Consider the following 15,321-nt stretch of genomic DNA (forward strand, 5'->3'; position numbering starts at 1 on the left):
TAGAATTTCTGTTCATCATCACAGTGCTCTTCATGGGAGCTTACTGTGTAAACTGACTGCTGCACTTGCTACATCACATTAGTGATTGCACTTTAGATAGTCGGCTGTAAAGCGCGTTGGGACATCTGAGGTTGTGAAAGGGACTGTACAGAAAAAAAAAAATGCACTCTCTTTCAAACTAAACCCCGTGGGTTATAGCTTTTCTCACAGGGGGCTATCAAATTAAAAATCAGACAGAAACAGAACGGAGTAACCAATTCAAATCATCCTTCCTGATCCAAACAGCTGGCTTGTATCTCGGATTTGGTCTGTAATTAATTACAAATCAATTAGATTTTAAATCATCAGAGGCCGTCAGCTGGCACTAAATAACTTTGCCTCAGTCAAAACAATGCGAAATTGATCATGAAAGTCACGTTTCTAAATGTGTCCTTCAAAGTTTCGCACTATGTAACCTAGCACACTGGCAGGAAACTTGGGCACGCCTGGTGTAGAACATAGAACATAGAAAAATACAGCACAGAACAGGCCCTTCGGCCCACGATGTTGTGCCGATCCTTTGTCCTCTGTCAAGGACAATTTAATCTATACCCCATCATTCTCCTTTATCCATATACCTATCTAAAAGCCGTTTGAAAGTCCCTAAAGTTTCTGACTCAACAACTTCCCCAGGCAAGGCATTCCATGCCCCGACCACTCTCTGGGTAAAGAACCTTCCCCTGACATCCCCCTTATATCTCCCACCCTTCACCTTAAATTTATGACCCCTTGTAACGCTTTGCTCCACCCGGGGAAAAAGTTTCTGACTGTCTACCCTATCTATTCCCCTGATCATCTTATAAACCTCTATCATGTCACCCCTCATCCTTCTCCGTTCTAATGAGAAGAGGCCTAGAATGTTCAGCCTTTCCTCGTAAGACTTATTCTCCATTCCAGGCAACATCCTGGTAAATCTCCTCTGCACCCTCTCCAAGGCTTCCACATCCTTCCTAAAATGAGGCGACCAGAACTGCACACAGTACTCCAAATGAGGCCTTACCAAGGTCCTGTACAGCTGCATCATCACCTCACGGCTCTTAAATTCAATCCCTCTGCTAATGAACGCTAACACCCCATATGCCTTCTTCACAGCCCTATCCACTTGAGTTGCAACTTTCAACGATCTATGCACATAGACCCCAAGGTCTCTCTGCTCCTCCACATGCCCAAGAACCCTACCGTTAACCCAGTATTTTGCATTTGTGTTTGTCCTTCCAAAATGGACGACCTCACACTTTTCAGGGTTAAACTCCATCTGCCACTTTTCAGCCCAGCACTGCAACCTATCCAAGTCCCTTTGCAGACGACAATAGCCCTCCTCGGTATCCACAACTCCACCAACCTTTGTATCATCTGCAAATTTACTGACCCACCCTTCGACTTCCTCATCCAAGTCGTTAATAAAAATCACAAACAGGAGAGGACCCAGAACTGATCCCTGTGGCACGCCACTGGTAACTGGGCTCCAGGCTGAGTATTTACCATCTAAGACCACTCTCTGCCTTCTATCAGTTAGCCAATTCTTAATCCAACTGGCCACATTCCCCACTATCCCATGCCTCCTGACTTTCTCCATAAGTCTACCATGGGGGACCTTATCAAATGCCTTACTAAAATCCATGTACACCACATCCACTGGTTTACCCTCATCCACTTGCTTGGTCACCTGCTCAAAGAATTCAATCAGGCTTGTGAGGCAAGACCTACCCCTCACAAAACCGTGCTGACTGTCCCGAATCAAGCAGTGTCTTTCCAGATGCTCAGAAATCCTATCCCTCAGCACCTTTTCCATCAACTTGCCTACCACCGAAGTAAGACTAACTGGCCTGTAATTCCCAGGGTTGTTCCTATTTCCTTTCTTGAACAGGGGCACAACATTTGCCACCCTCCAATCACCTGGTACCACCCCCGTCAACAGAGAAGATGAAAAGATCATTGCCAGCGGCTCTGCAATTTCATCCCTTGCTTCCCATAACATCCTTGGATATACCCCGTCAGGCCCGGGAGACTTGTCTATCTTCAAGTTATTCAAAAACCCCAACACATCTTCCCTCCTAACGAGCACTTCCTCGAGCTTACCAGTCTGTTTCACACCGTCCTCTTCAGTAATACACCCCTTCTCATTCGTAAATACCGAAGAGAAGTACTCATTCAAAACCTCACTTATCTCTTCCGGCTCAACACACAGTCTCCCGCTATTGTCCTTGACCGGACCTACGGTCCCCCTAGTCATCCTCATATTTCTGACATACGCGTAAAAGGCCTTGGGGTTTTCTTTTATCCTACCCGCCAAGCATTTTTCATGCCCTCTCTTAGCTCTCCTAATCCCTTTCTTCAGATCCTTCCTGGCCATCTTGTATCCCTCCAGAGCTATGCCTGTGCCCTTTTTCCTCAACCTTATATACGCATCCTTCTTCTTCCTAACAAGACTCTCAACCTCTCTTGTCAACCACGGTTCCCTCACATGACCATCCCTTCCCTGTCTGACAGGGACATGCTTATCAATGGCCCCTACTATCTGCTCCTTGAAAAAGTTCCACATTTCGACCGTGCCCTTCCCTGCCAGCATATGCTCCCAACTTATGCTCCTCAGTTCCTGCCTGACAGCATCATATCTACCCTTCCCCCAATTGTAAACCTTGCCCTGTTGCACATACCTATCCCTCTCCATTACCACAGTGAATGCTACAGAATTGTGATCACTATCTCCAAAGTGTAGAGAAACTATGATACGAAACATGTCAGAGGAGTTCATCATGGCTTAAGATAGAGAATCACAGAATCTTACATCACAGCAGTAAACCAGTCGGCCCATCACAACTGTTTCATAGATCTATCCAATTAGTCCCACTCCCCTGCTCTTTCCCCATAGCCCCGCAAACTTTTCTTCAAGTATTTATCTCATTCCCTTTTGAAAGTTGCTGCTGAATCTGCTTCCCTCACCCTTTCAGGCAGCGCATTCCAGATGACAACTCGCTGCGTTAAATAATTCCTCCTCATCTCGCCTCTGGTTCTTTGAGCTTAAATCTGTGCCTTCTGATCGCTGACCCTTCTGCAAGTGGAAAATGTCTTCTTCTTTACTCTATCAAAACCATTCATAATTTCAAACCTCTTGCGAATCTCCCCTCAAGCTTCTCTGCTCTAAGGACCACAACGCCAGCTTCTCAATGCTGTCAATATATTCCAAACTGGCAATAGGCTCAAGTTCAGATTTGATTGCACAATGTTGCACATACTTATTGAGAATTTTTTTTTTAAAAACTTCTCTACCCTCTTGTATTTCTCCCCCCGCTCCCCTCTTCCTCACTTTTCACTTGGGGGTCAAACAGCAAGCATTCAGATAGTACTGTAGCTGAGCTCCTTTCTGTTCTCAAACCACTACGACCACGGCTCTTCCGTTGCTCTATTTTTAAATTGCAGAAAGGGAAAGGCCAGCAGAGGCACGATGGGCCGAATGGCCCTCTTCTGTGCTGCATCATTCTACGAAATAAGTCACATTTTTAACAGACTGGTGGGAGAGGCGTCGCACTCCGCAGCACTTACCATTTTTTCAGCCTATCGCGTGCTTCAAGCCTAGCGCCCACCTCGAATGTAATACCGCGCCTGCTGGGGGGTCTTCTGGACATCTTCGACACACTTTATTCTCTGTGAAGAATGGTATAAATAGAATGCATAAATTCCTGGGAGGTATTAAAATGGATCAACGGCTGTGTCTTTGGAAAACAGAAGACACCAAACTATGTACCACAAGAAGCAGATAAATATTTAAAGGGAAGTTCCATTAGCACAGGATGGAGAATGGAATAGGGGTTATATGAAGAGGGGTAGGAGGAGGCTCGTGTGGAGCATTAACAGTGGCTCAGTGAGCAGTACTCTCGCCTCTGAGTCAGAAGGATACAGGTCAAGTCCCACTCCAGACACCCGAGCACAAAAAAACTAGGCCGACACTGAGGGAGTGCTGCACTGTTGGAAGTGCCGTCTTTCAGAAGAGATCTTAAACCATCTGCCCTCTTGGGTGAATATAAAATATTCCACGGAATTATTTCGAAGACCACCAGGGTAGTTAGCCCCGGCGTCCTCCCCAATATCTATCCCTCAACCAACATCACTGAAACAGATTATCTGATCATCACATTGCTGTTTGTGGGAGCTTGCTGTGCACAAATTGGCTGCTGCATTTCCTACATTACAACAGTGACTAAAAGTACTTCATCGGCTGTAAAGTGCTTTGGGATGTCCTGAGGTCGTGAAAGGTGCGACATAAATGGAAGTGTCTTTCTTCTTTCAGTTGGGTCAAATGACCTATGTAATCTTTAATCTTGTGTTCCAGTAATCACCTATAGATCATCAAACTCATTGATGATCATTACAGTATAACCAGTGGATCAACTAAATGGAGCAACTGGTCAGCACAGTTCACTTAACACCTGCTGAGGAGAAAACAACAAATTCTGCAGTAGTTTGCGTGAATATTATACATACCTAAAAGACCAGCATGCACGAGTCATTTCAAGACTACAAGTGACTACATTTCATTTCAAGTCATTTCAAGACTACAACCTGACAAAACAAAGTGAACTTCCCTCAGATTTGCATTAATGATGTGGTAATTACAGATACAGTGATCTGCAACTTCTGGGGTTTAAGCTTAATCTAGTGGTCGGAGTGTGCAGCTGGTGTTGTGACCGTGCAACAAGTAGATTCACAATGGGAAATTCCTGGAGGCATGTGAGGACAGGGTGTCTGTTGACATCGCTGGGTCAGTCAATGTGTTGGAGGTGGGGGCGGGATTTACAGTGGGGCTCACTGCAAACAGTCTATTTTACAGCAAAGTCTATTCACTTAGCAAACAGTGTATTTCCACAGCGCATTACGGCAAACAGGGGATTTATCCAATCACCTACACTCGGCTGGAAATACATTGTCACTATATGCAGCCAAGAGTTTCTACGAACTCAACACGACCGAAACTACAACATGGTCTCCGATAAAGGCACGGTGATATCAGCAGCAAAATGCAGTGAGTGAAGGATAGTTACGGAATACAAATTATGTGTATAAAATTAATCTCAGTCACTTACGGCAGTGTGTGATTGGCAGGGGAAATGCCAAATCACACTCATTCTGGCCACCAACAGCAGTATTGCTGTATGCAGCTATGGCAGAATGGTAATGTCCGTGCCTGTAACTTGTTCTCCTTGACTATAAGCATCAGGAAACCCATGATCATGGGACAAGGTGTTGCATCTCTGCCCCTGATCACACTAAATAACAGCCCACTGGAAGTGATTAGCAAATTCTGCTACCTTGGATCCACAGTGATGGACAATCTGTCCCTTGACGCAGAGCTCAATACACACATCGGGAAAGCAGCTATCACCTTTGGCTGCTTCATGAAACACACAGGGAATAACACCAAGCTGACCTTTAGGGCCAAGCTGATGGTTTATAAGGTCTGTGTTCTCAGCACCTTGCTGAGAAACATGGCTGACTAACAGCTACCAGGAAAAGAAGCTCAATAATTTCCATCTTCACTGTCTACAGCACATAATGAGTATATCCTGACAGGATAACATCACAAATGTAGCAGTCCTCTCAAAAGGCAGAGCTCTCAAGTGTGTTGACAAACAGAGGCGGCTTCGTGGATCGGACACGTCTGCAGGATGGAAGGCAGTCCCATACCCAAGGACCTTCGGTATGGTGGGGAAGCTGGGCCAGACGACCAGTGGGGCACCCAACTCCACTTCAAGGATGCTCACAAGCGTTACATGAAGGCTCTAAACGTGACTATCGCACTTGAGCGTCACTAGCTGGCAAAAGAGGGAAATGGAGACACATCCTGTGGACTGGTGTGCACTACCATGCTACAGCAGCTTAGCAACAACTCACACTGTCAGTTGGCAGCTTCACATTCAGCACTTGTGGCAGAAGCTGCCTCACAAGGACTGGCCTTCACAGCCATCAGCAAAGGTACATCAAGAGAAGAAACCCCACCTAAATGATTGTTTGCTGCGTGTCCATCATCTTTTGTAGATGGAAGGATCCCAACAATAACCCAAATACACAGTGCGTGACATCCAGGGCAAATTTAAATACACAATAGAGATAGACAGAAATCAGGAGGAACAACAGTTCAAAAACAAATCACTGACTATGAAGCATTTAGACTACCCCGTGGATATGAAATGCACTATATTTCTTTACTGAGTCGTCCTTTACTGAGCCATATAAACCTGCAGGACACAGTATTGGCCTAAAGTTAGCTGGTCTGAGTTGAAGTACAGTGACAATGCCCTCTGCTGCAAAGTGAGTCTATGGGTATGTAAGGGGCACTGAACTTGGTTGTGAAGTCCCCCTCAGTCAAATAGCCCACTGGCACTCACTGTCAAAACTCACTCACAGCATCCTATAACGTGGGATACAGCACCCTTTAGCACTCAAAGTCTTGGTTGTGCTTTATAAATCGGCAACAACTGCTGCAACATTCTTTAGCACTACTTTGTCATTTGTTTCTAGAAGTTTGACAGTCAGCCAAGGCAGCATGGAGGTTTCCCCAGCTGCCACTCTCCAGGTGTTCCTGCACCATGCTGACACAAGGAAACTGTGCAGAGGACAGGGTGGTTTCCAATGGATATGGAAATGAGACAAAACAAAAATAGCTAAGTGTGCAAACTCACTCTGCAGCCAGCTTTCACGTACGACTACCGTAACTTTTAACAGGTGACCAGCAGCGAGTCTTACACCCACCTGCTAGTTAGAGAACGACACTCATTATATCAAAAAGGGGCAGAAAGAGACAGATAAATGACAGCAATAGCAGTCAGTAGGCAAGTAATTTGCACGACGTCAAGCAAGAGGCTGAAAAGTTAGGCATTGTTGGCCGGTGTGAACCTTCCAAAGCCGAAGATACTTTTGCTTTATTAATAGAACAGTTCAATTTAATCAGCTACATTCTTGGAAACAAATCCACAAAATACAAGCAAACGACAGTAACACTACCCTGCCCACATTTCACAGAACGAAGGAAATCTACTGACAATAATCTGCAGCGCAAAAATGCTGTCCTATCAAAAAATTGTTTTCCTTGCTCACTGGTCGCCACCCACTCCAGATTGAAAGTGGCTCGCTCCGAGCTTAAATACCTGATCTAACCTCCCCTCTTCCGAGGGCGTGATGTACAGTTGACTACATACAGAAAATAAAGGGACAGAGGAAGCCTGCAACGTGCTTCGCAGCAAGTTACTGGGCAGCATTTGCTTTGCTTGAAATCCAATGCAGCAGCTTTGGTTCGACCGCACTTGGGAGCACTGTGCACAGTTCTGATCTCCAGATTACAAAAAGGATTTTGAGACACTTGAAAAGGTGCAGAGATTAACAAGGATGACACTGGAACTGATAGGTAGTAACGTTCAGGAACAATCGAACAGCCTGGGGTTCATTCCTCTAGAAAAGAAGTGACTGAATAGAGGTCTTTAAAATTATAAAAGGGGTTCAGTTAAATGTAGAGAAGGCGTTTCCCACTTGCGAGAGTGTAGGGGTCATCAATTAAGATAGTCACTAATAAAGGCAATAACAAAATCATGGGAAACTTCTTTAGTTATAGAGAGATACAGCACTGAAACAGGCCCTTCGGGCAACTGAGTCTGTGCCGACCAACAACCACCCATTTATACTAATCCTACATTAATCCCAGATTCTATACCACATCCCCACCATTCTCCTACCTACACTAGGGGTAATTTACAATGGCCAATTTACCGATCAACCTAGTCAGAGATTTAGTCAGAGAGTGGTGAGAAAGTGGAACGCGCTACCACATGGAGTAAGTTGAGGTGAATAGCAGTGGTGCATTTAAGAGAAAGCTAGATAAAAACATCAGGGAGAAAAGAATAAGATATGCTGATGGCTTTAAATAAAACAGGGTGGGAGGAGGATCATGCGGAGCATAAACACCAGCATAGACCAGTCAGGCCAAATGGCCTGTTTCTGTGCTGTAAATTACATACAAACATATGAATTAGGAGCAGAAGTAGGCCATTCGGCCCCTCTAGCCTGCTCTGCTATATAATAAGATCATGGCCGATCTGTTTGTGTCTTGAATTGCACACCCCCATCTACCCCCGATAACCTTTGATTCCGTTGCCTAACAAGAATCTATCTACCTCTGCCTTAAAAATATTCAATGTTCCTACCTCCACCACCTTCTGAGGCAGAGAGTTCCAAAGTCGCACAACCCTCTGAGAAAAAGTTTCTCCTCATCTCCGTCCCAAAAGGGCGACCCCTAATTTTGAAACACTGCCCCCTAGTTCTGGACTCATCCACAAGTGGAAACATCCTTTCCACATCCACCTTTTCAAGACCATTCAAGATCTTATAAACTTCAATCAAGTCTCCCCTCACTCTTCTAAACTCCAGTGAAAACAAGCCCAGTCTGTCCAACCTTTCCTCATAAGGCAAGCCACTCATTCCAGGTATCAATCTAGTAAACCTCCTCTGAACCGCCTCCAACGCATTTACATCCTTCCTTAGATAAGGAGACCACAACAGCACACAGTATTCGAGATGTGGTCTCACCAATGCCCTGTATAACTGAAGCATAACATCCTTACTTGTATTTTCAATTCCTCTCATAATAAAGGATAGCATTCTATGTAACAAGTCTGTGAAAAACTGCCTGAGCTTCTAAGTTAGCCAATTGAATCATTATTGACATAGATAAAGAATAGACTAGCAGCAGAATTATCTGGTAGTCAACTGCAAATTACTTCTCACCAGACATGCACTAATTTTAGAAACAGAATTTCTCAACGTGAGACATGGTGAAACAGTGTGACCAGAACACCCAGGATAGGCGAGGGTTGAAAAACCCAAAACTGAACAAAGCTTGTGTCTTAGAGTGAACATTTCATTGTTGTCATCAGGTTTACTTAGCACCTAGAACTTGCATTTATATAGCACCTTTAATGTAGTAACACAGCACGAGGCTCTTCACAGGAGTGCTAACAGACAAAATTTGACACTGAGCCAATGAAGGAGAAATTAGGATATAACCTTGGTCAAAGCGGTAGCTTTTAAAGGTCTTAAAGGAGTAGAGGCAGAGATGTAAAAATGCAGAGAGGAGGGAATTCCAGAGCTTGGGTATAGACACCTAAAGGCATTTGGCACAGGAAGTGGGGGATGCACAAGAGGCCAGAATTGGAGCAATGCAGAGCTCTCAGGAGATGGTAGGTAGGGTGGAGGAGATTAGAGATAGGGAGGGCTGAGGCAACAGATGAATTTGAATACGAGGTTGAGAATTTTAAAGATCAGTAGACCGGGAGTCGCTGGAGGTCAAGGAGCACAGGGGTGATGGATGAACAAGACTTGCTGTGAGTTAGGATACGGCAACAGAGTTCAGGGAAGGTGAGAATGGGAAACTGGCCGGGAGATCATTGGAATAGTAGTGTGCAGGTAACAATGACACAGATGAGGGCCTCGGCAGCATACGGGTCGAGGCAGAGAGCAGCGATGTTAGGAGGGGGTCTTGGCGATGGAGAGGATATGGGGACGGAAGCTCAGCTCTTACTACTGACGCCTCTGAAGCAAAAACAGTTTAATCCTTTCCAAAGTGGTTCTGGTGACAGACCTGTATCCAAAAGTACTTCACCCTAATCTCCCTCAGATCGAAAACACTCTGTACACAACCATCACCTGGAAGGACAAACTCAAGAATTGCATCGCCGGGTTATTTCATAGCCCTGACAAATTACAAAGATTTGACAAGAGTGTCATTACGCCTCTCTGTTATAGTACTGAAGCAAACAGGAAAGAATCTAATCTCTGGTAGTTACCAAATGTTCAAGGTTCACTCTCCCAGCTTATGTCATCTTATTCCCCTGATTAGATAAGTGTCCTGTAATCCGCCAGTCATTCAGTGGGCAGCAACGACATGTGTCAATTTCACAAACCATATGCCCCACTTCATGCATCGTCAATTAAAGCCTGGCTCAGGTATAAAATTAATACCCGACCACAGCCAACCCGAACCCAAACGCTTTCATTTGTTTTTCGCGCCCGACCCGACACAACACGAACCTCCTTCATCTGTTCCGGCAGCAGACTATCCCTGCAGCTGGAGTTGTGGGGAATCATGGGGGTAAGCCTGATCCCGTGACTTCCCAGAAGCAGCACCATCCAGCCCGAGCCGACCAGATCCCAAATGCTGGACTCGGAATTTTGACCCGATCCCGACACGTCAGGTAGCCAGGTTATCATCATCAATCCCTGGATCCTGTAGCCCAGGCCAACTCGGAAGCAAACTCAATCCGAGGTATCCATTCTCTAATGTAAGCTTTTACCACCCTGTTAGCCTGGAAATAATTGCCATGTGCTCAGCTGCCAACAGCCATCCCAACTACTTAAGGGAGAACAGTAGATCATGATTGCACATTTCAGCGCCTAGAAATAAATGACCAGCGGGCAAGGTGGATGCTGAAATGTTATGCTTACATCAAATACCCTCACTGTGCTTTTGTTACCCCCACACTCTACTATTCCAATGCTCTCCAGGCCAGCTTCCCATTTTCCACCTTTCCCAAACTTCAGCTCTTCCTAAGCTCTGCTGCCATACCCTAGCTCACATCAAGTCTCGTTCACCCATCACCCCTGTGCTCACTGACCTTCAACGACTCACAGTCTACCAATTTTTAAAATTCTCAACCTCATGTTCAAACTCTCTGTTGCCTCACCCCTCCCTATCTCTAATCTCCTCCACCCTACCACCTCCTGAGAGCTCTGCATTGCTCCAATTCTGGCCTCTTGCGCAGCCCCTACTTCCTTCACCAAATGCCTTTGGCTATCTAGGCCCCAAACTCTGGAATTCTCTCCCCTCTGCCTTTCTACATCTCTGCTTCTCCTCCTTTAAGACCTTTAAAACCCAATTCTTTGACCAAGATTATATCTCCTTCATTGGCTCAGTGTCAAATTTTGTCTGATAGCGCTCCTGTGAAGCACCTTGTGATATGTTACATTAAAAGCGCTATATAAAGGCAAGTTATTGTTGCTCAGTTAGCCCGACTAATACAGCTGAGGTCCAATGAGCAATTTTATGCATTCCAGAATCAAATGTATAACAGAATGCCTTCAGGCAACACAGAAACCTCACCCTGATCAGTTCTGACACAACTGGGAGGCACTCTAGAATGACCTTCAGTTATATAGTGCTATATGGTACCTGCAAAATGCCCCAAAGCACTACCCCATTGAGACAGCACCAAGTGCTAAGCCACTAAATGCACTGGAACATCATCTCATCTGGTTGCTACTGTACTGTAAAACCACCTCATACAAACTAATGTCTTTCGAAAGGTCACAAACTTCTCTCCTCTAACCAATTTTCTCCCCTTTCTGAAGAAGGAATTGATAAAATACTTGAAGGGGAAAAGATTTACAGGGCTTTGGGGAAAGAGCAGGGGGAGTGGGACTAACTGGATAGCTTCACTCAACAGCCAGCACAGGCACAAAGAGCCAAATGGCCTCCTTCGCCACTGTAGTATACTATACTACCATGCTGGGCCACTGTTTTCTGGTACATGGGCCAAGTAGTGATTAGTCTATATATCATTATTATACTATTGAGCAATGGGGCGGGGGGAGCAGAAACCCTGGTTAATATTCCTTAACGGTGCTTTGGAGACACTAAACCAAGTGGTGTTCTCCAGCTCACACCGTACAGAGAACAGGCAATCGCAATGGGGTCTGGCTCCAGATCGTACCATGCCGCCCTGCGTTTTACCACTGAGCGTTCGGGAGCCACTCTCTCCTTCTTGAGGACTCTGTTAGCCACTTTCATAACTAAAAGAGTAAACAGAGAACCTCGTTCTGGGATGTCCAAACATCACTGACTCATGTGCTCCGCCACCCACCCCCAGTTTAGCAATAGGTAGGAAACAATAGTATACAACATAGCTCAACTGTTTCCTTAACAAACTCATGATACGGGGACATACTAACAAAGAGTTCGGTAGGATGACAATCCAAGGCCCCAAGCAGGAGCAAATCCCGTCCTGTGCAGAGGGAGGGGTGCAAGTCATCTCAAGAGTGCTTTCTCACACCTCTTACCTTCAGTTAGAGGGATAGAGTCTACCTGTACTACACAATCTAACAGGCTGTGGGAGGACAACAGAATGCAGTCTAAAACAGAGGGGGAGGGAATTGCTGTGGAACTGACATTTCCATATAGAAGATATACTTTGGCTAGTGCTGCTCAGGAAGTGGAGCAAGGAGGGGAATAAAGAGAATCATAGAACGATGCAGCCACAGAAGGAGGCAATTTGGTCCATCACACTGGTGTCAGCTCTTTGAAAGAGCTTTCCAATTAGTCCCATTCCCCCCTGCCCTGCAAATATGTCCCTTTAAGTGTTTATCCAATTCCCTTTTTCAAAGAAATGAGAGACAGAAAACATTTTTTTCTCTACTGGAAAAAAACCAAAAAAATAGCAATTACGATAAGAAACACATTTTACATACTTTAGGAAGGATGTCAAGGGTGCAGAAGAGATTTACCAGAATGGAACTACAGATGAGAGACTTCAGTTATGGGAAAAGACTGGAGAAGCAGAGTTCTTTTTTCCATGTAGCAGAGAGGGTTAAGAGATTTGATAAAAGCAAAATACTGCGGATGCTGGAAATCTGAAATAAAAACAAGAAATGCTGGAACCACTCAGCAGGTCTGGCAGCATCTGTGGAAAGAGAAGCAGAGTTAACGTTTCGGGTCACTGACCCTTCAGGGGTCACGACCCGAAACGTTAACTCTGCTTCTCTTTCCACAGATGCTGCCAGACCTGCTGAGTGGTTCCAGCATTTCTTGTTTTTATTATAAGAGATTTGATAGATGTGTTCAAAATCATGAATTGTTTTGATAAAGGAGAAACTGTTTACAGCAGCAAAAGAACCAGAGGAACTGACATGAGGAAACTTTTTTTTTTGCACACAGTGAGTTATGATGATTGGGAATGCAATGCCTGAAAGGGCAGTGGAAGCAGAATCAATTGTAATGTTCCAAAAGGAATTAGAGAACTAGTTGAAGGGGACAAAAAACTCCAGGGCTACGGGGAAAAGGGGGACAGCAAGAGGGAAGAAAGCTGGATAAAGAGTTAAAAAGGGAAGAATATTTCCAGGGTTATTGGGAAAGAGCTTGGGGAGGAGGGAACTAAATGGATTACTTGGCCGAAGAGCTGGTGTGGGTGATAGTGGGTCAAATGGCTGCATCATTCCACAAACTTACAACGTGGGAGAAATAATTAGTCACTTTAAAAGGGGGCTTGGCAGTTGGAGCAGCTGTTATATAAAAACCAATGCTTACATAATGTTTTGCAGACACACATTCTTATACAAGAGGGGGGTTGAGAAAGGGAAGCGGTGATAATGAAGTGACTTGAGCGCAGCTCCCGCGCTGGGCTGGATGTATCATTTGTTTGTGACGTGTGAGGGTGGCGCGCACTGTATCAAAGTGAAATGTAACAAACGCGCGGCGATTCATAAATAAATAAATACAATCAATACATTACAGTGCAATCCAGGCAGCAGCTTATCGCCAACCACAGCGGAGCCTCTCTCTCTCTCTCTCTCTGCAGAAGCCAGTGTCTATTTAAGCAGGGAGCTGTTGGCCGGGAGTTTGCTCTAACCTCGCTGTGTCCATGCTGCCGCTGTGACGACTTAAAACTCCAGAAAGAAACCTGCTTTCAGGAAGAAATAAAAACACAATTGCAAACAATCCGACAGAAGCGCCTTGCTGCAATCCCGCCTTTGCAATTCAGAGCGGCTTCCAACATTAATTTTTTATATATATAAAAAAGCTACAGTATTTGAAAACAATAACAAAATCCGGGGAGGGATCCGCGCCTCAACCTAACTCCTTCCAGATAACATACAAAAAAAAATCCAGATTCCGCCCCCCCCCCCAAACCACCACACGCCCATTCTGATTGGCTAGCCGGCCGGATCCGCCGCTTCTCATTGGGTAGGAGAGTGCTGTCAATCAAAAGCAAGTTAGTCTTGTCATCTCACCCCTTCCCCCCCCCCCCCCACACACACACCCCGGTGCCGGAGCGCAGCGGCCCCGGGCCGAGCCACGGCTCAGGGCCCGGTCAGCAGCTGCTGTGCCGGGGCTTCGGTGTCCACTCAGGGCCGGGGGCGCAGGGTGAATGTGTCGCAGGCAGGCGATCACTTACCGGTGGCCGCTTCCTCCTGCTGGCTCCCTGATGATCGGTCGCTCCTCTTGTCTTGTCTCCCTCCTCGGGGTTCCCCCCCCCCTCCCCTCCTCCTCCACACTTTTTGCTTTTGTTCCACCGAGCTCCCCCCCCCACCCCTTTCCCTTTTTTCCCCCCCCTGGGGGTGAGGCTGGGGAGCAGTTGCCCTTCCCCCCGTCCTCGTCCTGCTAACCCCTTCCCCGCCGGCCGCTTGTTTAACGCACGCGCACCAGGTGGAACATTGCTACGAGGAAACGTCTCATGTGCCAACCAAGAGAAAGTGTTCATATTATTTATTAATCAGATAGCCAGGGTGACGGATGCTTTTACATCCCAACCCAAATGCTGCAAATGCTCAAATAAAACGTTACCTCTGCTTCTCTCTCCACTGATGCTGCCTGACCTGCTGAGTATTTCCACAATGTTCTGTCTTTATTTCAGATTTCCAGCATCCGCAGTGTTTTTTCTTTGCTTTTGCAAATGTTCCGGTTGGGTTCAGCATTTAAAATGCACGACAAAGAAGGCTTGCTGTCATATACTCCCAAAGAGCTTTTTTTTTAAGGTAGTTGGTGTTGTAACGTAGGAATTACAGTTTGAGCACCCCTGAGCTCTGACAAACAGCGATTAAATAAATGGCCAGATCATCTGTTTTAGCTGCAGTGATCATATATAGTATCATAAGGTTTTAAGTTAGCCATGGAAAAGCACATGGAGAAATCTAAAATAAAAAAAATACTAGAACGGAGGTGAGCCAATTTCAGTGGGGTGAGAGCAGAATTACTGAATTAATACAGCACAGAAGGAGGCCGTTCAGCCCATCGTGTCTGCACCGGCTCTCCAAATGGGCAACTCACCTCGTGCCAATCCCCCACCTCGTGCCAATCCCCCACCTCCTTCCTGTAACCCTGCCACATTCTTCCTTTTTAGATAACAGTCTAATTCCCTTTTGAAAGCCACAATTGAATCTGCCCCCACCACACTCTCAGACAGTGCATTCCAGAACGTAAGCACTCGCTATGTGAAAAAGTTTTGCCTCATGTCACCTTTGCTTCTT

The 15,321-nt window shown here is 45.7% G+C and overlaps 1 protein-coding gene across 1 annotated transcript in view; it reads right to left on the reverse strand.

Annotated features, from left to right (window-relative positions):
• The window catches only part of LOC137378318 (PHD finger protein 20-like), a 28,959-nt gene extending 14,501 nt beyond the window's left edge, over positions 1-14,458 (reverse strand). Inside the window, exons 1-3 of the mRNA XM_068048575.1 lie at positions 14,250-14,458; positions 13,582-13,754; positions 3,583-3,684 (exon numbers count right to left, since the gene is read on the reverse strand). Coding sequence (XP_067904676.1) covers positions 3,583-3,665 — 83 coding nt within the window. The 5' untranslated portion in view covers positions 3,666-3,684; positions 13,582-13,754; positions 14,250-14,458. The remainder of the gene's footprint in view (positions 1-3,582; positions 3,685-13,581; positions 13,755-14,249) is intronic.
• Between the last annotated feature and the right edge of the window lie 863 nt (positions 14,459-15,321).

The sequence above is a fragment of the Heterodontus francisci genome, chromosome 16, assembly GCF_036365525.1.
Source record: "Heterodontus francisci isolate sHetFra1 chromosome 16, sHetFra1.hap1, whole genome shotgun sequence".
In the NCBI taxonomy this organism is placed as follows: Eukaryota; Metazoa; Chordata; class Chondrichthyes; order Heterodontiformes; family Heterodontidae; genus Heterodontus; species Heterodontus francisci.